Source organism: Rana temporaria, chromosome 13, assembly GCF_905171775.1.
Source record: "Rana temporaria chromosome 13, aRanTem1.1, whole genome shotgun sequence".
NCBI classification, from domain to species: domain Eukaryota; kingdom Metazoa; phylum Chordata; class Amphibia; order Anura; family Ranidae; genus Rana; species Rana temporaria.
In genome coordinates this window covers 16,028,268-16,053,653 of record NC_053501.1, presented here as the reverse complement: position 1 = coordinate 16,053,653, position 25,386 = coordinate 16,028,268, and the positions used below count along the sequence as shown (strand labels likewise).

At 48.0% G+C, this 25,386-nt stretch overlaps 1 protein-coding gene across 1 annotated transcript; it reads left to right on the top strand.

Annotated features, from left to right (window-relative positions):
- Positions 1 to 910: 910 nt before the first annotated feature.
- Positions 911 to 23,459, top strand: SPTLC2 (serine palmitoyltransferase long chain base subunit 2). Its single transcript, XM_040331924.1, has 4 exons — positions 911 to 1,156; positions 20,806 to 20,941; positions 21,218 to 21,347; positions 22,330 to 23,459. The coding sequence occupies exons 1-4, from the start codon at positions 1,084 to 1,086 to the stop codon at positions 22,447 to 22,449; spliced, it is 459 nt and encodes a 152-aa protein (XP_040187858.1). The 5' UTR covers positions 911 to 1,083; the 3' UTR covers positions 22,450 to 23,459.
- The last annotated feature ends 1,927 nt before the right edge of the window (positions 23,460 to 25,386 follow it).

Below are 25,386 nucleotides of genomic sequence, written 5' to 3'. Positions count from 1 at the left end.
CCCCCCCCCCCCCCCCCCCCCCCCCCCCCCCCCCCCCCCCCCCCCCCCCCCCCCCCCCCCCCCCCCCCCCCCCCCCCCCCCCCCCCCCCCCCCCCCCCCCCCCCCCCCCCTACTGTAATATCCACAGACCTCTCCCCCCCCCCTACTGTAATATCCCCCTCCCCCCCCCACTGTAATATCCACAGACCTCTCCCCCACTGTAATATCCACAGTCCTCCCCCCCACTGTAATATCCACAGACCTCTCCCCCCCACTGTAATATCCACAGACCTCTCCCCCCCACTGTAATATCCACAGACCTCTCCCCCCCACTGTAATATCCACAGACCTCTCCCCCCCCCACTGTAATATCCACAGACCTCTCCCCCCCCCACTGTAATATCCACAGACCTCTCCCCCCCCACTGTAATATCCACAGACCTCTCCCCCCCCCCACTGTAATATCCACAGACCTCCCCCCCCCCCACTGTAATATCCACAGACCCCCCCCCCCCACTGTAATATCCACAGACCTCCCCCCCCCCCACTGTAATATCCACAGACCTCCCCCCCCACTGTAATATCCACAGACCCCCCCCCCCCCCCCCCACTGTAATATCCAGACACAAGCAGGCAGATCAACCACGAGCAGTTGAGGCGGGTGATGATGACGTCAGAGCGCCGCTCACCTAGGCTGCCGCCGGGTGTACCAAGATGGCCTCCGCTCCGGGCCTAGGCCGAAGCCACGGCCTTTCCTATGGGCTCAATCCGCAGATTGGCACACCACACCATCCGCGGATTGAGAGGCGAGAGCCATATGTAGCCATCACCTGGCTTGCGAGCCATAGGTTCCCGACTCCTGCTGTAAACCATATAATGGACCTTTACTGGAGTTGAGCTTTATTCTATAATGACTTACAACTCTGGAATTGTATTATTTGGGATCTAGTTGGTGATCATCACTTCTCAGTGTTGGAATTCTATGACTCCTATGTGGCAGTTAATCAGGGTGGTTTCTTATACCTCCATATCTGTCTGTCTCCTCGCCAGGTCCTCATAGACTATCTACGAAAACACTCGCACAGCACGGCATACGCTACCTCCATGTCTCCGCCTGTGGTAGAGCAGATCATTACCGCTATGAAGTGTATCATGGGAGAAGATGGCACCACTCTGGGTGAGTATTCCGTTCATTTTAGTAATGGGAGGGGTTTTTACCATATTGGTGTTGTCTGCCATGTGACACGTGGCCACCCGAAAAAGCTGCTTAAAGCCGTATTAAACCACAAAACAAAAATGTATTGTAATACAGCTAAACAATCCTTAGACATGGTGGCTACATTCCTTTTCTTTTTGTAGGCTGGTGAATCCTGCCAGTAGCACACTTCCTGTCTTGGGCTTCATGTACACTACAGCTTCTAAACTTGAGTTTAGGAGCTTTTGGGGTGTGTGTGTGTGTGTGTGTGTGTGTGTGTGTGTTTTTGTTTTTCTGCCAAAACTCATTTCCATAAAAGCCTGTGTCCATGTCCATAGACTGCTGCTGCTGCGATGAGGGGAGCATCTACTTCCCTCTCCTGAAGGCAGAAAAATCACGGTCAGGATAGCAATGTTCTGACTGCCGGTAACAAAACGTGGTAAAATCATGGCGCGATATTTTTATTTTTTTTTTCTTTGCTGTGTTTTTGCACTTTACCTCAGTCAAAGTAGGCTGTGTGTACATGAAGCCTAAAGGCCAGTACACACGATCGGATTTTCCAGACGGGAAGTGTGATGACAGGAGGATGTTAAAAAATCCGACCTTTTTGTACGCTTCATCGGACAATTGTTCAGACGCTCTCCATCCAATCTGACAGAACTTGAGATATTTTGCAAAGAATGGACAGAAGTGTCCCTCTCTAGATGTGCAAAGCTGGTAGAGACATCCCCTAAAAGACTTGCAGCTGTAATTGCAGAGAAAGGAGGTTCTACAAAGTATTGACTCCGGGGGGCGCTATACAAATGCCCCCCCCCACACACTTTTCACATATTTGTAAAAAAAAAAATTGAAACCATTTATAATTTTTCTTCCACTTCACAATTGTGTACCACTTTGTGTTGGTCTATCACATAAAATCCCAATAAAATACATTTACCTTTTTGGTTGTAACATGAGAAAATGTGGAAAATTTCAAGATTGCGGTGAATGTTATTCACCATCTCTCTGCTCATGGAGCTCAGGGAGCCGAGCAACCAGCAGCATTTGATCGCTCAGTTCTCAGTGTTGGAGCCGGCAGCATCCTCCTAGGTAAGCATGATTCTTTAAAAGTCATAATTTGAGTTTCATTCACAAGACGGCTTTACACTGTTTGGGGGCGGGGCTGCAGAGCAGCACAAGCTTGGTGCATGCGTATGAGGTTCTATGACCGAGGTATGTGGCCCCGCGCTGTTGTATTGGTGCTCTGTGGTGGCTGCTATATGAATGGGGAACAATGGGGGGAGATGTAAAAGGAATAAATGAATTCCTGGTCCCATTTTACCCCCTGTATCCCATCAGGGAGATTTCCCTTCACTTCCTGTCCCTTGGTCCAAAACCTTTAGTTCTGCACTCCTGTGACCCGTTTTCATCAGACAGCAGGCTGACATCAGAGACAGTCCAGGCTGTGAAAAGATGGCAACAATATGGTCTGTATCCAGCACCTGGCTCAGCCTCTGAGCCAGCTGCCCGTTTTGTCCTCTGTATCCCATCGGGGAGATTGCCCTTCACTTCCTGTCGCATTGTCCAAAACAGGAAGTGAGGAGAAATCCCTCCAAAATCCCGCAAAAACGTTGCCTTGAGATATACTTGAAGTAATTGTAAAGCTTTATTTTTTTAATATGCTTCCACAGTGCAGTTTTGCACAGAGTGGCCCCGATCCTCTTCTGGGGTCCCCGCATTGTATACCCCCCCAGGAGGAGCGCTCTCCCAGCGGGTTACCTTGCGGGTGCGCTCAAGAGTCCAGCATTTGCGTCCCTAGCTGCTGAGTGTATGACTTGACCCACCCCTGGCGTCATTAGATTTGATAGCAGCAGGAGCCAATGGCTGCGCTGCCATCAATCTGTCTATCCGATCAAGAGCTTAGAACCCCGGGCAGAGAGGTATAAGATGGGGTGCATTAAGGTGAAAAAAACACAAGGGGCCAGATTCTCAGTGGAGATACGCCGTCGTATCTCCAGATACGCCGTCGTATCTATGCGCCTGATTCTTAGAATCCGTTACGCATAGATATCTGTTAGATCCGACAGGCGTAAGTCTCTTGCGCCGTAAGATCGTAACTGAATTTTTATGCTGGCCGCTAGGTGGGCGCTTCCATCGAATTCCGCCTCGAGTATGCAAATTAGCTAGATACGCGAATTCCCGAACGTACGCCCAGCCGACGCAGTAAAGTTACACCGTTTACGTTAGGCTTTTCCCGGCGTATAGTTGCCCCTGCTATATGGTGGCGTAAGTGCGGCGTAACCATGTTAAGTATGGTCGTCGTTCCCGCGTCAAAATTTGAAAAAGTTAAGTCGTTCGCGTAAGTTGTCCGTGAATGGGGCTGGAAGTCATTTACGTTCACGTCTAAACCAATGACGTCCTTGCGGCGTACTTTAAAGCAATGCACACTGGGAAATTCCACGGATGGCGCATGCGCCGTTCGGGGAAAAACGTCAATCATGTCGGGTCACGGTACATTTACATAAAACACGACCCCCTGATCCAAATTTGAATTAGGCGGGCTTACGCCGGCCGATTTACGCTACGCCGCTGCAACTTACAGAGCAAGTGCTTTGAGAATACAGCACTTGCCTGTCTAAGTTGCGGAGGCGTAACGTAAATCGGAATACGTTACGCCGCCGCAAAGATACGCGGTTCTATGTGAATCTAGCCCAAGGTTTTGTAACCCCTTTTAAATAATGATAAATGGTGTATTAATGTTCAGTAAGGCTAGGGCCCCAGTATGTCGGGTGGTTAGGCATTTTTGATTTTAGTGCTTTTGATTATTGGAGTTTTTATTTCTGTTTGGACCCCAGAATCAGGTTGTAAGGAGGCAGTGTGGGCACTGAGCCCCAGTGCAGGTGTGCAGACTGGCCACTAGGGGGAGATGTGCAGTCACTAAATGAAGGCTGCATGCTGTATAGCACTGTGTATACATTGAGCAGCGAGTACCATGAATATGTATGTAATGTGTCAGATATCACACTACATTGGACGTTGCAACAACCCGTGTCTTTGTTCCTTTCTGCTGACTCCAGCATTCACCCGCCCTCTGCCTGCCTGTCCGTACGTTTATACAGCGGGCGCCGGGGTGGCACAGAACCCTGCATGGAGCCTGTCTGCTATGTAAATGTTCAGATAATATGTATTGGATTTTTGATGAATGTATGGAAAGGACTGACAAATGTACTTGCTGTGTTTCCCTGTAACAGACAGTCATGTTCTTCCCCTTATCTGCATGAATGAGATTGGATATGGACGCCGCAGACAACCTTTCTCCTGTATATGTCAGTAATATATCGTCACCGCCAGCTGGGGGCAGTGTGGTTCATTATCGCCCTTTCTGCGGTGGAATATTTGTTGCTTTGACCCCATCCCAGGGTGACCACAAACACCCAGATTGTCTTATTGAAAACGGACTTCAGACCTTCTTTTCTCATAGGCAGTATGTGTGTATGGCGTGCCATGGCACCGATTGTCCTGGTTGTCCACTGGGATATACACCATATTGCCAAAAGTATTGGGACGCCTGCCTTTTTTATATTTATTTTATATATATATATATATATATATATATATATATATATATATATATATATATATATATATATATATATATATATATATATATATATATATATATATATATATATATATATATATAGGTGGGGCTTTTTTTTTTTTTCTCAAGTGCGTTCCCCCCCCCCCTTTTCAACTGGTGATCGGATAATAGGTGGAGTAATAATAGTTGTGACACCACAGATCCCAAGAATGGCCCATGCAGGAGGATCCTTGGAAACTGCAGGTTCTCGGGTATATCTTCCTCTCCAGCGAGGAGAACGGCGAGCAGCCCAGTAGTGACATCGCCAAATCTAGTGAGACTGGCAGTCAGAGGCAGCAGTGCCTAAGATGATCTTGCACTGCAGCTATGAGGCTACAGGACAGGAGCGCTTGGATACAGGTAGCGCAGTGCTGTTTTTTTTTTTTTCTAGGAGAGATCCAAGACAAAATGTAGATCATTTAGTTTTACGCTTTAGCAGGGCCGGACTTACCATTGGGCTTGCCCCCCCCCCAGCTCAACAACTTCGATGGGTCGGTCGGCGGTTACATCCCCCCCCGCCCTCCCCTCAACAACTATGATCGGTCGGCAGTAACAACCCACCCCCCGCTTCTCTGCCCCAGGGGCCCCCTTTGTTTATTAAGCCCAGGGGCCCCCACCACCCTAAGTCCTGCCCTGCGCTTTAGACACCGTTACCCTTTCTAGATGGCCTAGCTTCACTTTTGTGAGCACCGTTTTGGTTTGCATGCAAAGAACCATGTACTGGTGAGTACTGAGCACTAGGTGGCGCTGGTGTGACAGCTGCCATTCAGTAGTATGAACTCCGTGCAGACCGTCTGGCGTCTGTCCGTACATGCAGCATCATTTCCTGGCTCCTTATGGCACTGGCACCACCAGGAAAGGCCGGGGTTTACCTATAGCAGCCAGCACATGTTTAACTAAAAGCTTAAATCTGGTTGTGAAGGATTCCTGGTACTGTTGCGGAATCTAGTGGACTTGTATTTCCACCTATGTTCTCCACCTCGCTCTGCATGCTGAATTTTCATTGGTGATTATTTTATAGAGATTGTAGCTTTGAGATGTAGAAAAAGATGGGAGACTTCATGTATGGAGGAAAGTTTACCATTGGCGTCCTTAACCACTTAAAGCGGAGTTGCACCTAAAAATGGAACTTCTGCTTAATCCACTCCTCCCCCCCCCCCCCTTACATGCCACATTTGGCATGTCATTTTTTGGGGGGGGAGTGGGGGGTCAGGGGGAGTGGGACTTCCTGTCCCACTTCCTCCTTCCGCCGAGGGGCTGGTAAGGAGAATAGCTTAATCGCCTTATTGCAGCCCCTCCCTGTAGGCGAGCGCCTGTCCAATCGGACGGCGCTCGCGCATGCGCAGTGGGTGCCCGGCCGTGAAGCCAAAAGCTGTCACTGCCGGGTGCCCACACTAGGAATGAAGACGCCAGCCGGCGAGGAGCGGATCCCCGGGGGGGTTAAGTGTGTCCTAGGGAGTGATTGTAATTGTTGGGGGGGCGTGGCTACGAGTGACACGTCACTGATCGCTGTTCCTGATGAGAGGGAACAGACGATCAGTGACATGTCACTAGGAAGAAATGGGGAGATGTTGTGTTTCCACTGACATCTCCTTGTTCTTCAGCTCTGTGACCCAATCACGGAACACTGGCGGACATTGGGACGTGTGTGTGTATATATTTTGTGTGTTAATATATGTGTGTGTGTATATACAGTCCCTGACAAAAGTCTTGTCGCTTCTATATTTTGTAGAAACCTGACTTTTAATTACCGTATTTATCGGGGTATTGCGCGCTCCGGCGTATAGTGCGCACCCCTAATGTGGACCTGCATTCCTGTAAAAAAAAAACATTTTATTACTTACAGTTTTTGTGTCTTGCGCGGCGTCCATCGTTGGCCTCGTTGGGGCCGGCGTCCATCTGCGGTGCTGTCCTCCTTGTCGCGTCTGGCTTCCTTCTGCGGCCATTGTGGTGTCCTCCGCCGCTCGATCCCCGCGTCGAGTTTGAACCACTGCGCCAGCATATACCGAGCGCAGTACACTCGGGTATAGTCGGGCAGGCTCGGCTTCTCTCGCGGTCACGTCCTGTACGTCCAGGACGTGACCGCGAGAGGAGCCGAGCCTGCCCGACTATACCCGAGTGTACTGCGCTCAGTATATGCCGGCGCAGTGGTTCAAACTCGGCGCGGGTATCGGCGTATATCGCGCACCCACGATTTTGCCCTGATTTTCAGGGCAAAAAAGTGCGCGGTATACGCCGATAAATACGGTATATTTTAGCGGCACTTCAGGTCAATTTTGTACACAAGCGACAAGACTTTTGTCAGGGACTGTGTGTGTGTGTGTGTGTATGTATGTATGTATGTATGTATGTATGTATGTATGTATGTATAAATAAATTAATTTTACACATACCCCCCACCCACCCATTTGCCCAGCCGTGCCATTCTGTCGACGTATAAGTGTGTGCGACGGTCGGCAAGTGGTTAAACGATACAAAAGCCCATTGTGATTCTGGGTGTCGTCATCTCTCCATTTTGGTGGGCAGGATATGTGATCCTAGGAAAACATCTGTAATGTCGACTACTGTATGGGATATGAGCTGCGATTACCCCTTTTATGAATTCGGCCCTTTGTATGACCTCCGACCTCCTGAGATCAAGTCCCGGGACACGGGTCTCTGTCTGACTCCCCAAACAAGAGGCTCTACTTACACTTCTGAAGCAGTGGGGTGGAGCGTGTAATCAGCCCCTTAACCTGGGACCTTCCCTCCCTTCTCTGTCCCATTGTATGTCAGACTTGTATATACAGAACTTCTTCTCCAGAGTAAACACATCATTATTCCAAAGCCACGGGGAGCCTCAAGAGGACCTGTCACAATAGCAGAGGCTTCTATCGTCCAAATCTCAAAAGCCGTGCTAGTCTCGGGGCATGCACACAGTGACATGCTAACCAGGAGATGAGCATAGACATTGGGAGCCTCTCCTCTGTCTGTTACCAGCTCTTCTGACAGGTTCCCTTTTATCACGCTTGGGCCTCTTGCGGGCCGCAGCTTGAAGATGCTCTGTACAGCTTATTTTTAAAATACAGCCCATTAGATGTAATGTACACAGGCGTGTAAACAAGCGGCGTGTACTCTTCAGTAAAAATAAAATATAGAAAAATAATTTTTGGTCAGTAATTTTTTATTTTATTTTTTTTTGTGCAACAGCTCAGCGGGGGATATCTGTGAACTAACATTGCATGGTTAGTACAGCGACTCTGACCAGAGCTGACAGCTTTTTTTTATTTTTTATTGTGCAACCTGCTGGATTGCGTGAAAAACGGTAGTGTGTCCCCAGCTTTTACCTGAAGTGAAGAGCTAGCACTCTTACAATGATCACCAAGAATGACAATCTGTATCGCGGCTGCCGCCGGAGAATTTCCTTTGTTCTTCTGATAAGAGCGAGTGTGGATTGTGAGCGGTGACTCCAGGGCCTGGCACTTCTTGGCAGCTGTGTATGCCAGAGATAAGGTCAGTTTGTACAGGTGGGAGCCGCACAGGCACCTGTCCTCTGAGCCCAGACCTGGTTTCACCCTCCACTTTGTAATTCATTAACTCCTTGGGGGAGTGCAAAATCTGGTTCGGCTGTGCATAGAAACCACATATATTTTTATTTTTTTTGTCAAAGTTTAACCACTTGCCGACCACTGCACGCCTATTTACGATGACAGAATGGCACGGCTGGGCAAATGGGCGTGTGTGTGTGTATATATATATATATATCCCCTTTAATTTGCTGCAGTGTGGTCACGCGCCGCCGCACCTGTCGCGAGCTTCGTGCCCACGGGACATGCGGACTCTATGTCCATTGGTGGCCCGTGATCAGGTCACAGAGCTGAAGAATGGGGGAGATGTCGGTGTAAACGCAACATCTCCCCGTTCTTCTTAGTGACATGTCACTGATCATCTGTTCCCTGTCATCGCGAACGGTGATCAGTGACGCGTGACTCGTAGCCACGCTCCCTAGGATACACTTAACCCCTTCACTGCCAGTGTCATATTTACAGTAATGGGTGCATTTTTATAGCACTGATTGCTGTATAAATCAATGGTCCCAAAATGGTGTCAAGTGTTCGCCATAATGTCGCAGTCACGATAAAAATCACTGATCGCCGCCATTACTAGGAAAAAAAAAACTAAATAATAAAAATGCCTTACAACTATCCCCTATTTTGTAAACCCGATAACTTTTGTGCAAACCAATCAATAAACGTTTATTGCTTTTTTTTTTTTTTTTTTTTTTTTTATTACCAAAAATATGTAGAAGAATGCGTATCGACAGAAATTGAGGGGGTGTTATATATATATATAATATATATATATATGCGCTGCTGTCAATCACAGCGGATGACACGGTGCGCTGGGGGGCAGGGCCGAGTGATACAGTCGGTGGCTATGGCCGCTGCTGTATCACTGGAACGCGCACGCAAAAGCTTTCCACCATGCGAGCTCGCTAGCATGAAGGTAGAAAGCTTTTGCGAGGAGGAGCCGAGACAGCCGCCGAGGGACCCCAGAAGACCGGGATCGGGGCCACTCCGTGCAAAACGAGCTGCACAGTGGAGGTAAGTATAACATGTTTGTTATTTTAAAAAACTAAAAATGTTGACTTTAGTGTTCCTTTAAGCTTTACCCAAAAAAAAACTTGGAAGCTGTTTTGTTTCTATGCAGAGCAGCACCAGATTTTGCACTGTCCCGTTTTAGTAAATCAGCCCCATGTTTAGTGCCTTTGCACCCCAGCCTGTTGCTGGGCCTTGTTATTGAATCTCTGGGTGTAGTGCTTGTATCCCCTGTGCTGGGTGTCCCTGGGCTGCTCTGGGATTGGCTGGTTGCAGCCATTGAGGAATGTGTTCTTGGCGTCTTGTCTGGTGGAATGAAGCAGGAATTTCACATTGTCACTGAACTCTCAGATTTACCGCTGTTCATAAGAGACTCCTCTGCCGAGTAGTTGTGCTCTGATCAGCTCTCTGGCCTGTAAACTGACCTGCCGTGTGACTCTTCAGTCACTCAGAAGTTTTGCTTTTTACGAGAGCAGCAAATGTTTGTCTTCCACAGGCAGTCCTGTCCTCCCCGAGGTGTGAACCTGTAAATGCCCTGAATTGTCTGACCTCCCAGGGGGGTGCGACACTTCCACGGCCCAAACCTCTCACCTTGTGTGTCCCATACACAGGGGTCATCACAGGATCTTGGTCACCCCTCGTTGCAACGTCGCCATCACAGCAACGATGTTGTAGCCCTGTAAGCTCCTTCTCTTATTCTGAAGATCTGCAGGAGCACACGTTCTTAAATTCATATCGTCTACCAGTGGTTCTCAACCCTCTCCAAGTACCTCCAACAGGCCATGTTTGGGGAATTTATCTTGGCTAAAATAGCTGTCCAAAATACCAAGCCATTGAATCTGATTTAAAGCACCCGTGCAAGATGGACAACCTGCAAACATGACCTCTTGGGGGGGTACTTGAGGACAGGATTAAGAACCACTGGTCTACACCAGCCATTCTCAACCAGAGTTCAGTGGAACCCTATGGTTCTCTGGGGTTGACTAGGGGTGCCTTGAACTATGGCCAACTGTCCTCCCATCTGATGGCGCCTGCATATTTCCAGGTCCAAGGCCACTTGGCAGAGCCAGTGGCATGACTGCCACCCCTCTAAGGGTAGCCTTCTTCAGACTCGCCACCACCAACGTGTGTAATGTGTAATGATTTTGCACAGACCAGCTCCGGTCCTTCTCTTCTCTGGTCCCCTGCATGCGCTTCTAATAGAACACTCATGCGTGCTTACTCCTGAGCTTTGAACGTGGCTCGGCCACGCCCTCCTATCCCTCCTCACTGGCTGTGATTGACAGCAGCTGGAGCCGATGGCTCCCACTGCTGCTGTGTCTGAGCCAATGAGGAGGGGGGAGAGCCTCTGCTGTCATGCAGTGATGGATCGAGATCGAGCTCAGGTAGGTACAGGCAGTCCCTGAGCTGCATACATCCGACTTGCATACGACTCGTACTTTAAAACGGAGGGAGACAACAGGAAGTGAGAGGAAATCTATCCCTAGGAAGAGATTTATTCCTGAAAGAGTTATCAGAAAAAGGTAATTCCAGTTTAGCTTTATCACTAATCCTTGTTTCTACAACTGCCCAAAATTTTCAAAATCCAATTGTCATTGGGACAGAGTCAAGTGAAATCTTCTGAACAGGGGCACAGATGTCAACAAGTTACAGGGTCTTTACCCCTATGCCATCCAAAAACCTTAGTGATATTAGTCGTGTGTGTGTTTTTTTTTTTTAATAAATAACAAACATGTTATACTTTACCTGCTCTGTTCAGTGGTTTTGCACAGCAGCCCGGATCCTCTTCTCAGGTTCCTCGCCGGCGCTTTCTTTGACCCCCGACATGTGTTGGCATTGTGGTAAAGTCATTCTTGCTAATAAAATCTATCTATCTATCTATCTATCTTCTCTCTATCTATCTCTTCTCTCTATCTATCTCTTCTCTCTATCTATCTCTTCTCTCTATCTATCTCTTCTCTCTATCTATCTCTTCTCTCTATCTATCTCTTCTCTCTATCTATCTATCTCTCTCTTCTATCTATCTATCTATCTATCTATCTATCTATCTATCTATCTATCTATCTATCTCTTCTCTCTATCTATCTATCTATCTATCTCTTCTCTCTATCTATCTATCTATCTATCTATCTCTTCTATCTATCTATCTATCTATCTATCTATCTATCTATCTATCTATCTATCTATCTCTTCTCTCTATCTATCTATCTATCTATCTATCTCTTCTCTCTATCTATCTATCTATCTATCTCTTCCTCTCTCTATCTATCTATCTATCTATCTATCTATCTATCTATCTCTTCTCTCTCTCTCTCTCTCTATCTATCTCATTTATATTTATTAACTTTGTGTGATGCTTTAGTCCTCGTTCACACCGGTGTGAATTAAAGCTATCACATGACCAGTCTCACCCTATTGCGGCCAGTGGAGCCGTTCAAATTACTGTGACTCGTGTCAGCGACTTTAAAGAAGGCTCCCGCGCTACTTTTGTTCGACTTGCATAGACTTCTGTTTTTAATTAAGTCGCAAGCCGCAATGAAATCGGAGGTGCATATCGCATCGATCTGCAGCTTTGAAATCGCGCTGAAGTAGTGCGATTTCGGAGTCGCTGTGCTTGATGTCCTCCTTTTATCCTGGGAAATGGCAGTTACTTCTAACATTCTTCTTCAGAGCAAGGGGTAATTGAAGCACCAAGTGTTAGGAAAGTTTTCATGGGGCGAAGGTCATTGAGCTGCCTTAACTGTCTGGATGGGGTCCTGGAAGGTACCCTGACATGTACAGTGTACCCTGACATGTACAGTGTAGTGTGCAAAGGGTTCCGGTTGAAGCAGAAGATGTGTTTATTAGAGGGGACAGCAGCTGGATGTAGGCAGAATATGATGATCGGTTCTTGTGTCTGGGGGGGGGGGGGGGCGGAGGAATTCCTGGACGGGTGATTTACACTCCTTGGAGCCGGACATGTTCCCCGGGGAGGGAGAGGATTGGGCTCAGCCAGGAATTGTAAACATTGTCCACATCAAAGAGGAAAGTGGATACTTGTTAGAGGGGCCGCTCCACCATCCCCAGCATCTGGATGTGATAAAGCTGAAGGAGGAGGAGACCCCGGCTCTCTGTTAACCCTTTCATGGACTCCGGAGGGGGGGGGGGATGCATCTTACATTGTGTGTGTGTGTGTGTGTGTAACCACTCCAATTCATCTGTAACAGAGATTGCCCACTCGGGGGGGGGGGGGGCAACTTCTATCCAGATATATATATATATATATATATATATATATATATATATATATATATATATATATATATATATATATATATATATATATATATATATATATATATATATATATATATATATATATATATATATATATATATAATTTTCTATTGATGACCTTGATAAAGATTTAATTTAGTTGCAGGAAGTGGAATTTTGTCCATTAGGATGGTGGCTGTGTGGTAAGGGGTGCTTGGTTTGGGGGATGGAGCGTGTCATAATTCTGTGTATACGGTTGCCTAATATAAAGGTAGGGGGGGTGGTGGTGGTTATTCTGTGTATAAGGTGCCTGGTGTAGTGGATGAGGGCAGTATATTCGGTGCTCTGTGTAGTGGAGGGGGGTTGTCGTATTGGGTGCAGTAACCGGGGTCATTTTGTATATAAGGTGCATGGTTGGGGGGAGGGGTCCATAATTCTGTGCATAAGGCTGCTTGATAGAGGAGGGGGTGGGGGTTATTCTGTGTATAGGGTACCTGGTATAGTGGGAGGGGGTTCATCATATTGGGTGCCTGGTGCAGTAAGGGGGGGGTGCGTGCTCCTGTTTTCCCCTGTGATGGCAAGAATTATCCCTGACCCGTCACATCCTCTGATAATTGCCCCGGGGCAGACGGAGGGGCCTCTCTTCATACAATTACAGGCCTGCAAGATCAGAGGAAGAAAAAAAAATTGATTCCAGATTGTGTGGGGCCCCCGCAATAAGAGACAGGCCGGGAGCCAGAGGAGCCGCTCTATCTGTGTACTTCCTTTCCTTATTCCTTTATTCCTCAGAGTTGTGCCATGTCCGAAATTCAGATACCTTTTATTTGACTTGAGGTGCACATAGCCCATGGTTGCTGGCGATTCAACCCAAACCACCAAAACATGAGCTCCCGGCAATCTTTATTCCCTTTAGAATGGGGTGTAGAGCTGCCAGCACCGCTTATCTAATTGGGGGGGGGGGGGGGGATATGCATTAGGGACAATTCATATAAACTACACAATCCATTCCAGAGCTATAAAAACGTATAATAGTAGTGTAGGACATTAGAGTGTAAGCTCCTCTGGTGCAGAGGCTGATGTGACTGGCTCAGTGCTCTCTGTGCTGCAGAATGTCAGCGCTATATAAATAGTGTGTGCACCAGAGGAGCTTACACTCTAATGTTCCCACCACAGTCAGAGGCTGATGTGCCCAGCTTAATGTTTTCTCTACAGCACCACAGAATGTGTCAGAGATATATAAATGTCTAATAATGTGTAACTGTGGTGGGACATTAGAGTGCAAGCTCCTCAGGTGCACACTTTTTTTTTTTTTTTCTTTCTACGTTTTTAAAGCTCTAAAAATATTGAGCTGGACACACAGGGCCAGATTCACAAAAGGGATACGACGGCGTTTCTCCTGATACGCCGTCGTATCTCTGTTTCTATCTATGCGACTGACTCATAGAATCAGTTACGCATAGATAGCCATAAGATCCGACAGGTGTAATTGTTTTACACTGTCGGATCTTAAGATGCAATACCGCGGCCGCCGCTGGGGGGAGTTTGCGTCGTAAACCAGCGTTGGGTATGCAAATTAGGAGTTGCGGCGATTCCCGAAGTTTTTTTGCGTTCGCTACGTCGCCGCTAGTCTAGTTTCCCGTCGCAAAGTTAGTCGTTTTTTTGGTGCCTTAACTTAACACAGCAATTGTATTGCTGTATAAAGTATGGCCGTCGTTCCCGCGTCGAAATTTGAAAAATAACGTCGTTTGCGTAAGCCGTCCGGGAATACGAAATTACGCTACGCGCCTGTCGCCGTTCGAGAAAATGACGTCACTTCGCGCAAAGCACGGCGGGAGTTCGGAAACGGAGCATGCGCGGTAGGTCCGGCGCGGGAGCGCGTCTAATTTAAATGGCACACGCCCATTTAAATTGGCCCGCCTTGCGCCGGAGGCCGCGGGCGTAGTTTTCATCGCAAGTGCTCTGTGAATCAGGCACTTGCGATGAAAACTTGCGGCGGTGTAACGTATCTACGATACGTTACGCCGCCGCTCCCCTACGTGAATCTGGCCCAATGTCTCTGGAGCTTACACTCTGTCCCACCACAGTCACACATTTATATAGCGCTGACATATTTCCTCTGCGACACCACAGAATATGTCAGCGCTATATAAATGTGTGACTGTTGTGGGACAGAGCGTAAGCTCCTCTGGTGCAGAGACTGATGTCCCCAGCTTAGTATTTCCTCTGCGACACCACAGAATATTAAGCTGGGGACATCAGTCTCTGGAGCTTACACTCTGTCCCACCACAGTCACACATGTATATAGCGCTGACATATTCTGCAGTGCCGCAGAGGAAATATTGAGCTGAGCACATCAGCCAATGACTGTGGTGGGACATTGGAGTGTAAGCTCCTGTGGTGCAGAGACTGATGTGCCCAACTTGGCGGCTTCTCTACAGCACTGCAGAATGTCACCGCTATATAATTGTATTATAATAGTGTGTGACTATGGTTGGACATTAGAGTGTAAGCTCCTCTGGTGCAGTTGTCATTGCTGGCAAAGAACTCCAACTTTGCTCGCTCTCCTTCCCTCCCTCATTGACCCCCCCCCCCCAGGCTCTGGTTGGTCTCGATGCCGTCCATCTTTTCTCCATCTATTGGAACTCTCACTATTCAGTATCTGTGTTACTTTAGTGACCACTACATGGACTGATCTTTTCACCGCAGCTGATTGGATCATTGCCACGATCTATAGGGAGAGTGATAGACGTGTTTGGGTATCCTAAGAGCTGATAATTGGCAGGGTTTTTTTTATTATTTTCTTTCCATTTATCAATTCTTTCAAGTGAGCTGACAGCAAAGGGAGCAGATTTGCTCGTATGCGTGGATCCTCCATCAGCCGGGTCAGGCAGGAGATGACAGCGGGGTCCCACCGGTAGTGGAAAAGCATCAAAGATCCGCAGATGTCTTGTCAGTTGTCATTCTTGGTGGCGTAACAGCCTGTAGCCGGCATTACTTTTCAGGGAGATAATGGGATGGTGGCAGTGTAGAAGAATAATCGCGTGCAGATGGCAGGGTCGTGTGACGTAGGAAGACGCTTGGTATCTGCGGACGTAACCGGCGCGGTGAAGTGCTCAGAGTCTGGAGATGATCCTCTTAGTGGAAGGATGTGGGTTAACCTTTTATTGCCCTGCACAGTTGTCCTCTGGGTTCTCCTGGGTGAGGAAGGGGAGGGTGGCATGACCGTTGCACAGCTTTCATCCATACTGAAAGCGGATCTTCGCTGCATCTGGGCGCCACAAATCAAAAACATGACCGTATTTTTCGCCGTATAAGACGCACCCAATTTTAAAGGAGGAAAATCTAGAAAAAAAATATTCTGAACCAAATGCTGTAGTAAAATATTTGCCCCCCACTCGTCATCACCATCACACCACCCCAACATTGGTAATGGCCAGTAACATTGCCCCCACATAATAATAGCCAGTAACAGTGCCCCCACATAATAATAGCCAGTAACAGTGCCCCCACATAATAATAGCCAGTAACATTGCCCCCACATAATAGCCAGTAACAGTGCCCCCCACATAATAGCCAGTGACATTGCCCCCCACATAATAATAGCCAGTAACATTGCCCCCCACATAATACTAGCCAATAACATTGCCCCCCACGTAATAATAGCCAGTAACATTGCCCCCCACGTAATAATAGCCAGTAACATTGCCCCCCACGTAATAATAGCCAGTAACATTGCCCCCCACATAATAGCCAGTAACATTGCCCCCACATAATAGCCAGTAACATTGCCCCCCACATAATAATAGCCAGTAACATTGCCCCCCACATAATAATAGCCAGTAACATTGCCCCCCACATAATAATAGCCAGTAACATTGCCCCCCACATAATAATAGCCAGTAACATTGCCCCCCACATAATAATAGCCAGTAACATTGCCCCCCACATAATAATAGCCAGTAACATTGCCCCCCACATAATAGCCAGTAACATTGCCCCCCACATAATAGCCAGTAACATTGCCCCCCACATAATAATAGCCAGTAACATTGCCCCCCACATAATAATAGCCAGTAACATTGCCCCCCACATAATAATAGCCAGTAACATTGCCCCCCACATAGTAGCGAGTAACATTGCCCCCAACTCACTGTTGCAGATCGCTCTGGTAGGAATAGAAGATCCCACGTGAGCCCTCTGCTCTGCGCGCACCGCCTGGTGTACCAAGATGGCCGACCGCTCCGGAGCTAGGCCAAAGCCGCGGCCTTTCCTAAGACCGCGGCGGCGGTGCGCTCCGTGGATCGGTCGGATCGGCGAGTCAAAAAAAGGTATATTCGTCGTATAAGACGCACCAACTCCCCCCCCCCCCCCCCCCCCCCCGTTTTGGGGAAGAAAATGTGTGTCTTATAAGGCGAAAAAATATGACGTCCACTCAGGATATTGAAACCACTTTGCCGACGTCAATCTGTCATTGGCGGGCAGCAAGTGGTTAAGTGCAAAAGGTGGGATCTGGGGTCTTTATAGATCCCAGGTCTCTCCATAAAGAGTACCTGTCACTATTACTGTCACAAGGGATGTTTACTTTCTTTGACAGCAATAAAAGTGATAAAACAAATTAAAGGGACAAAGTAAAAAAAATTGAATAAGGGAAAAAACAAACCATTAAAGCGCCTCATCCCTCCATTCTCGCACACAAAAGTGAACGCAAATGTACGTCACGTCGGCTGCGATGGTTGGAGTGAGATTAATAATTCTAGCATTCTACAACTAAGGAAGGCTCTTGCCCAAACGCGTCATTGATTACTGGTTGGTTACAAAGGAGTGACAATAAAACAAAACTAAGTTGCTATATGGACTAAAGTGTTTCCGGCTCAATCCATCCCTTTTGTATTGTGGCTCGGCCATTCAAACAGCCGGAGCCCAAGAACCAGGAAGGGAGATCGGGCGATGATGGAAGCCCTGGTAGCGGTTACGGTGATCTGCTTTACAAGTCTTTCATAATGGGCTAGTATGCTGTTCACTTGCAGGAGTGGCAGAATTTTTTGATATTATTATTATTATTATTATTCAGGATTTATATAGAGCCAACAGTTTGCGCAGCACTTTACAACATGAGGGCAGACAGTACAGTTAGTTACAATCAGGGGCGGACTGACAACTCATGGGGCCCCCGGGCAATAGAAGATTATGGGGCCCCCTGGCTTACAGATGGCCACCATGCCAGGAGGCGGGGCAGCTAAAATCTCGGGATTTTCACATCAAAAGCATGTCGGTTTCGGACATATCAGGGACAGATGTAAAAAAAAAACAGATTTTTACATACTGTCCCTGGTTTTACTGAGCCTGGCAACCCTGATGGGGGCCCCCTAGTGGCATGGGGCCCTCGGGCAGTGCCTTAATGGTTAGTCCGCCCCTGGTTACAATACAGGAGAGACTTGGAGGGCTCTGCTCATTTGAGCTTACAATCTAAGGGAGGGTCAAGTGATGCCAAAGGTAATAACTGTGGGGGATGAGCTGATGGAGAAAATAAATGTACAGTTGTCAGATTTGGGTAAGGAGTTCCATAGGATGGGAGAGGCTCTGGAGAAGTCCTGGAGGTGAGCATGGGAGAAAGTGACAAGAGCTAGAGAGCAGTAGGTCTTGGGAGGAACGATTAGGTTGGTATTTTGAGACCTGGTTAGTGATGTAGCTGGGGGGCCGAGTTGTAGTTGGCTTTGTAAAGAAGATTTTTTTATTTCAGGACCTCACTACTGCCCCTGGAGGCATCCCGGGGTGGCACGCCTGGCCTCAGCTACCGTGTTTCCCCGAAAATAAGCCTGGGTCTTATAATTATTTTGGCAACAAAAGACACAGTAGGGCTTATTTTCAGGGTAGGTCTTACCATGTAATGTGATGTCTTCTCTCCCCCTCTCCCTGCCTGACAGGAATCCCCAGTGCGAGTTAAAATGCTTGTAAAATCTTATAATTCACTCTATTACAGTAATATATAATGTACAATGTGTGTGTTTCTGTAATATAATTGTGCCAAATACCTTCGTTATAGCGCTTCTGTGACCCGCTGGAGCTCTCTTCCCTGCATTTATATTACAGAAACGCACACATTGTACATTATATACTACTGTAATAGAGAGGATTATAGAATTTTACAAGCATTTTAAACTAGGGCTTATTTTCAGGGTAGGGCTTATATTGCATCCCTCCTGGAAAATGACGCTAGGGCTTATTTTCGGGGAAACACGGTAGTTGTCCAATTTGTATGCGGCCAGAGCGCAGTGCTCAGCCATGTTTGAGTGCAGCAATCTACTCCATTCTTACTTGGCCATCTGAGCGAGGCCTTGATGCAGGAGCAGAGCATGGAAAGCTCCCATTGCATGGTTGGATAAATGGCTTTATATTTGGGTTTTATCTGGGATATAAACCAGCGGCTCTGGATGTACAGTTGGTCAGGTACGGCAGTGATCCTCAGCCCTGTCCTCAGGGCCCACTAACAGGCCAGGTTTGCAGGATAACTGAAATACATCACAGGTGATATCATTCGCTATTCTAGTCTGCATCTCCCCAAGGAAATACATAAACCCTGGCCTGTTAGTGGGCCCCGAGGACAGGGGTTGATGACCGCTGAGGTACGGGATTGGAATATTTCTGGACTCTCTCTATTTCTATGAGTGGAGCACACAGGTGTTCTCTTCCGTTCCTCCTTTTGTGTAGTCATGCGTCTTCTTACATACAATGCGCATTCCTTCTACCAGCTGCGCCCGCTGAGAGGTGACACACAAGCTCTGCCTCTCCTCGCCAAGGGGTGACGCGGTGACGCACGTCCAGGCGACCTCTGACCGCCCCCTAATAGGATTACAAATTAATCGCCGGTAAATCCTATTTACGTTTTCCTGAACTGACAATTAATATGGATGGGGATTGTGCGGCGGGGTTTCCGTCGCTTTCTCTGTATAGCGGGCTGCCCAATCTTTCCAGAGTTATGTAAGGAGTTACTCTGCATCCGTTTATCGGAGGAATCGCTTTATTCCATGTTAGAAAAAATGCATGAAGTCCAGTTTTTGTAAATAAGAGGTTAGCAGGATGTCAGCGGTCGGTCGGAGAATGTTGCCCCTCCGCTGCACAGTCTTATGTTGGCTATAGATCATTATATGTACAAATATGATTTGTGAATTCCTTAACCACTTCCCTACCGCATGACGTCCTTGACTTTCGTCGCCTTTAAGAGCCCAGCCGTGGGTCGCGCGCGCACGCGACCCGGTCCGAAGCTCCGTGACCGCGGGACCCGCGGACCCGATTGCCGCCGGTGTCCCGCGATTGTTCACCGGAGCTGAAGAATGGGGAGAGGTGAGTGTAAACACACCTTCCCCCGTTCTTTACAGTGGCAATGTCCATGATCGTCTGTTCCCTGATATGGGGAAAGACGATCAATGACGTCACACGTCTAGCCCTGCCCCCCCTACAGTTAGAAACACATATGAGGTCACACTTAACCCATACAATGCCCCCTAGTGGTTAACTCCTAAACTGCCACTGTCATTTTCACAGTAATTGGTGCATTTTTATAGCACTTTTCGCTGTGAAAATGACAGTGGTCCCAAAAATGTGTCAAAATTGGCCGATGCGTCCGCTATAATGTCGCAGTCACGAAAAAAATTGCTGATCGCCGCCATTAGTAAAAAAAATTATAAAAATGTCATAAAACTATCCCCTATTTTGTAAACACTATAAATTTAGCGCAAACCAATAGATAAACGCTTATTGCGATTTATTTTTTACCAAAAATAGGTAGAAGAATACGTATCGGCCTAAACTGAGACATTTTTTTTTTTTATCTTTTTTTGGGGATAGTTTATTATAGCAAAAAGTTAAAAATATTGAATTTTTTCTAAATTGTCGCTCTATTTTTGTTTATAGCGCAAAAAAATTAAACCACAGAGGTGATCAAATACCACCAAAAGAAAGCTCTATTTGTGGGGAAAAAAGGACGCCAACTTTGTTCGGGGGCAAGGTCCTTAACCTGCATATTAGTCCGGGTCTTAAGTGGTTAATGAATAAATAATATCCGATTCCTGAATGGTATCCGCTTGGTGCTGCGATGCTCTCATGTAATGGAAATCTCGCTGTTCTGCGGACGTCTCCTACCCTGGTATGGTGACTTACGATCTCTCTCTTCCTCATGCAGGTCGGCAGCGGGTGGAGCAGTTGGCGGAGAACACGCGATACTTTAGGCGCCGCTTGACCGAGATGGGCTTCATCATTTATGGCAACAGCGACTCTCCGGTGGTCCCATTGATGCTTTACATGCCAGCAAAGATCGGGTGAGTCTTTAGTGAGACGCGGCAGAGCGCTTTGTGTACGCCGGGTCCTGCGAGGGGGCCACAGATCCTCCAGGATTACACAGTGCGGCATTTCCTGTGCCGAGCGGCGCTTCTTCTGGTGGATCTGTAACATCCTTTTAATGTTGCTTTTCTTAAGGAAATGCTGATCCACAGAAAACAAGCAAACAGTCAGTAAAGTCCCTCAGATCAGAAGCCGTGACCCTGCCAGGTTCACAAGACTGATCCATCTTCTTTTTATTTATTTTTTCCCCACAGAGCATTTGGGCGAGAGATGCTGAAGAGGAATATTGGCGTAGTGGTTGTGGGATTTCCAGCCACCCCCATCATTGAATCCAGAGCTCGATTCTGTGTGTCGGCTGCACATACCAGGGAGATGTTGGACCTGGTGAGTTTTCTGTGTCCTACCGCCTTCCATTGTTTATTGGGGTTTATTAAGTAGAAGTATTAAATCATTATTTAGTAACTGTGTAGTGTTCTCTGTGCTCTCCTCCCTCGTCCCGTATAATGTCCTCCATCCTCTTTGCTCCTCCCTCTTCTTGTCTAGTGTCCCATGTGCTCCTCCCTTTTCTTGTCTAGTGTCCCCTGTGCTCCTCCCTCTTCTTGTCTAGTGTCCCTTGTGCTCCTCCCTCTTCTTGTCTAGTGTCCCTTGTGCTCCTCCCTCTTCTTGTCTAGTGTCCCCTGTGCTCCTCCCTTTTCTTGTCTAGTGTCCCCTGTGCTCCTCCCTTTTCTTGTCTAGTGTCCCCTGTGCTCCTCCCTTTTCTTGTCTAGTGTCCCCTGTGCTCCTCCCTTTTCTTGTCTAGTGTCCCCTGTGCTCCTCCCTTTTCTTGTCTACCGTCCCCTGTGCTCCTCTCTTTTCTTGTCTACCGTCCCCTGTGCTCCTCTCTTTTCTTGTCTACCGTCCCCTGTGCTCTTCCGCCTTCCTGTATACCGTCCCCTGTGCTTCTTCCGCCTTCCTGTATACCGTCCCCTGTGCTTCTTCCGCCTTCCTGTATACCGTCCCCTGTGCTCCTCCCTCTTCCTGTATACCGTTCCCCTGTGCTCCTCCCTCTTCCTGTATACCGTTCCCCCTGTGCTCCTCCCTCTTCCTGTATACCGTTCCCATGTGCTCCTCCCTCTTCCTGTATACCGTTCCCCTGTGCTCCTCCCTCTTCCTGTATACCGTTCCCCTGTGCTCCTCCCTCTTCCTGTATACCGTTCCCCTGTGCTCCTCCCTCTTCCTGTATACCGTCCCCCCGTGCTCCTCCGCCTTCCTGTATACCGTCCCCTGTGCTCTTCCCTCTTCCTGTATACCGTCTTCCGTCGTCTGCGCTCCCCTTTCTTTGAGCTTCAACCGCTCGCACTCTGACCCCACACTCTTGTCTCCCCAGGCGCTGAACAAGATCAATGAAGTCGGAGACCTCCTTCAGCTAAAGTACTCCCGCCATCACTTTGTGCCTCTCCTGGACCGGCCCTTCGATGAGACCACATATGAGGAGACTGAAGATTGATGTCCACTGGGTGGCCACTGAGACTCCTTGCGCAGGGCCACTTCCATCAGCTGTGTCCCCTATGCCGGGAGAGATGAGCTGTGTTCTGCCCCCTGTCCCCCTCCATCTTGGTGGAGATGTTACTTTTTTTATATATATGTATATTATTATTTTTTTTTCTTTTTATATATTATTTATTGGATGGGACCATTGAAGACTGCACGTTTCCAAGTCTGAGGCTTCCCTGCACGGCTCATTGGGATCCGGCTTCGCTCTGCGGAGAACCGATTCCTGGGCAGCTATTCGCATCTCTTCTCCGTCTTTTAAAGCATTCGTATCATCGCAGCCGGCGCAGGTGGCGGGAAACGGCACAGGTGCTAATAAGGTGCTGTTTGAAACGTCCCAACAATTGCTACCGCCGGCTTGTGGAGGGGCTGGAGATGTATGGGGTCACTGGGGCGGATTGTCATCTACGGCCTCTTATCCTCATGTGTCTCCATGTCTCGCTCTGAAGGCAGCCATCTTTTCCCCTTTGCCTGTCTGTGTCTCTGGCAGGGCGGGTGTGGCCATAATTTACGTTGCGTCCCCTCAGTCTGGCACTGGGGTGACGCGCAACCAACACAGAGATAAACCATTAATGTTACTTTTCTATTCTGAGAGTCAGCCTGACTCGACGTGGAGATCCCCCAAGTTGGGGGAGGGGGCGGGGGGCTACAATGCCGGACACGTGGGACCAGAACACCAGGAATGGAGCGCCCCCCTCAGCCCACCTTCCCAGATGACATCACATTTCTGGCGCTGTGGGAGGGGCTTCGGCGACAGAGTGGCCTTAAACTGACCGTTCTTTTTCGGCATGACGTGACGACGGACCGAACTGGAAGAACGGACTGATCGATTGTCTTTTATTCACAGTTTCTACAAACCCCTGGACGATTCTCATTGGTTCGTGAACTTGGGTTCCTCTGACACCATCTCCGCTTTGGGGGGAGGGGTTTGTCGGCTGCTAATAAATAAAAACACATTTATTTTCACTTCTTCCGTCTCGTTACTTTGATAAACCTGTCCATTCTTGTCCATAAGAGAAAAATCCTGGAAAACACCCTTAGCTGTGCGCCCCTCTGAAGGTAGAGTCGCCTTCTGGGGTAAAAAAGTGAATCCTAGTTTTAGAGGGACATGCCGAGGATTTTCCAGATAGCAAAGCATCAGGGGGAGTTCACGTTTTAAAGCTGAACTCTGCGCAGGTATTAAAGTGTTACTAAACCCAGGACTCTGCATTCACTATATCTGGTCTCCCACGGTACACACAACATGGAAATTACATTATTTCAACAAATATAAACTGATGAAGACCCTTTTCTCCTCAGCAGTATATAGCAGTCTTGTGGCTTCTATCAGTGTCTGGTTAAAGCTTGCAGGAAGAGTTTTCATTCTCCTCTGGCTGTCCTATGAGGCTGCAGCACCCCTGACCCTCTGTCTGCACAGTGCTGATTGGCCCTGTGCTGATCACATACACTCTTCCAAGTTAAAAAAAAAAAATAACAATACACCCCAAACTGAGCATGTGCACAGTGCCCCAAACACTCTGGGGTAGATTCAGGTAGCTATTACAGCGGCGTATTTCCAGATACGCCGCCGTAATTTAAAATCTGCGTCGGTGTATCGTTACGCCGATTCTCAAATGCAGATATGCTCAAAAAATAGGCTTCCTCCGCCGACGTAACTTGAATGCGGCGGCGTATAATTGTGTGCAATATTACGTTGGCCGCTAGGGGCGATTCCGTTTGTTTTCGGCGGAGAATATGCAAATTACCTAGATACGCCAATTCACAAACGTACGTACGTACGGCCGGCGCAATTTATTTACGTCGTTTACGTTGGGCTTTTTCGGGGTAAGGTTGCTCCTGCTATTAGGAGGCGCAGCCACTGTTAAGTATGGACGTCGTTCTCGCTTCGAAATTGGATTTTTTTACGTTGTTTGCGTAAGTCGTTCGCGAATAGGGCTGGACGTAATTTACGTTCACGTCGTTGCGGCGTACTTGGGAGCAATGCACACTGGGATATGTACACGGACGGCGCATGCGCCGTTCGGAAAACGTCAATCACGTCAGGTCATCACACATTAGCTTAAAACACGCCCCCCTTCCACATTTGAATTACGCGGGCTTACGTCGACACCATTTACGCTACGCCGCCGTAAGTTAGGAGGCAAGTGCTTTGTGAATACAGCACTTGCCTCTCAAACTTACGGCGGCGCAGCGTAAATACGATACGCTGCGCCGCCGTACGAATGGGCGCAGCTACGTGAATCCAGCCCTCTGTTCTATCAGGCGATGGATTGGGGACTGTCGAAGAAATGGAGGATCAGAGAAGACGGGACCAAACAGCCTTTTAACACAATGCGGAGGATTAACCCCTTGGGTTCCATAGTGGGTATAACAATCATGCTTTACTGCATTATACAGACTGATTTTATGGTTGTGGGTTTAGCAACACTTTAAATACACACAAAATGATGCTCTGTGTTCACAAATCAATGAATGTATTTTTTTTTCCAAGCAGTGTAAGTACCTCAGTGTGACTTTGTATCGGCCCCCCTATATAGCTGAGCTCAGACTGGGTGAGGGTGAAGCAGCAGTGGGAGCCAATCAGCTGTGCTGGCATGCTTGTGTGCCGACAAATGGCTTGCAGAGAGATCGGCTCACCAGTTTTGCTGCGTCTCCTTCACTGTGCAATCACAGGGTGAGGAAGGGGCGAGGCTTGTAGGCATTAAACTACACCAGGGATATGCAATTAGCGGACCTCCAGCTGTTGCAGAACTACAAATCCCATGAGGCATAGCAAGACTCTGACAGCCACAAGCATGACACCCAGAGGCAGAGGCATGATGGGATTTGTAGTTTTGCAACAGCTGGAGGTCCGCTAATTGCATATCCCTGCACTACACTGTAGGAAAGTCGT

Bases quoted from the DNA above. Each gene is read 5' to 3' on its own strand.
- SPTLC2 (XM_040331924.1), top strand. From the start codon at position 1,084: ATGTCTCCGCCTGTGGTAGAGCAGATCATTACCGCTATGAAGTGTATC. The intron at 1,157-20,805 runs GTGAGTATTCCG...TTCCTCATGCAG, and splicing joins AGAAGATGGCACCACTCTGG to GTCGGCAGCGGGTGGAGCAG. The intron at 21,348-22,329 runs GTGAGTTTTCTG...TTGTCTCCCCAG, and splicing joins CCAGGGAGATGTTGGACCTG to GCGCTGAACAAGATCAATGA.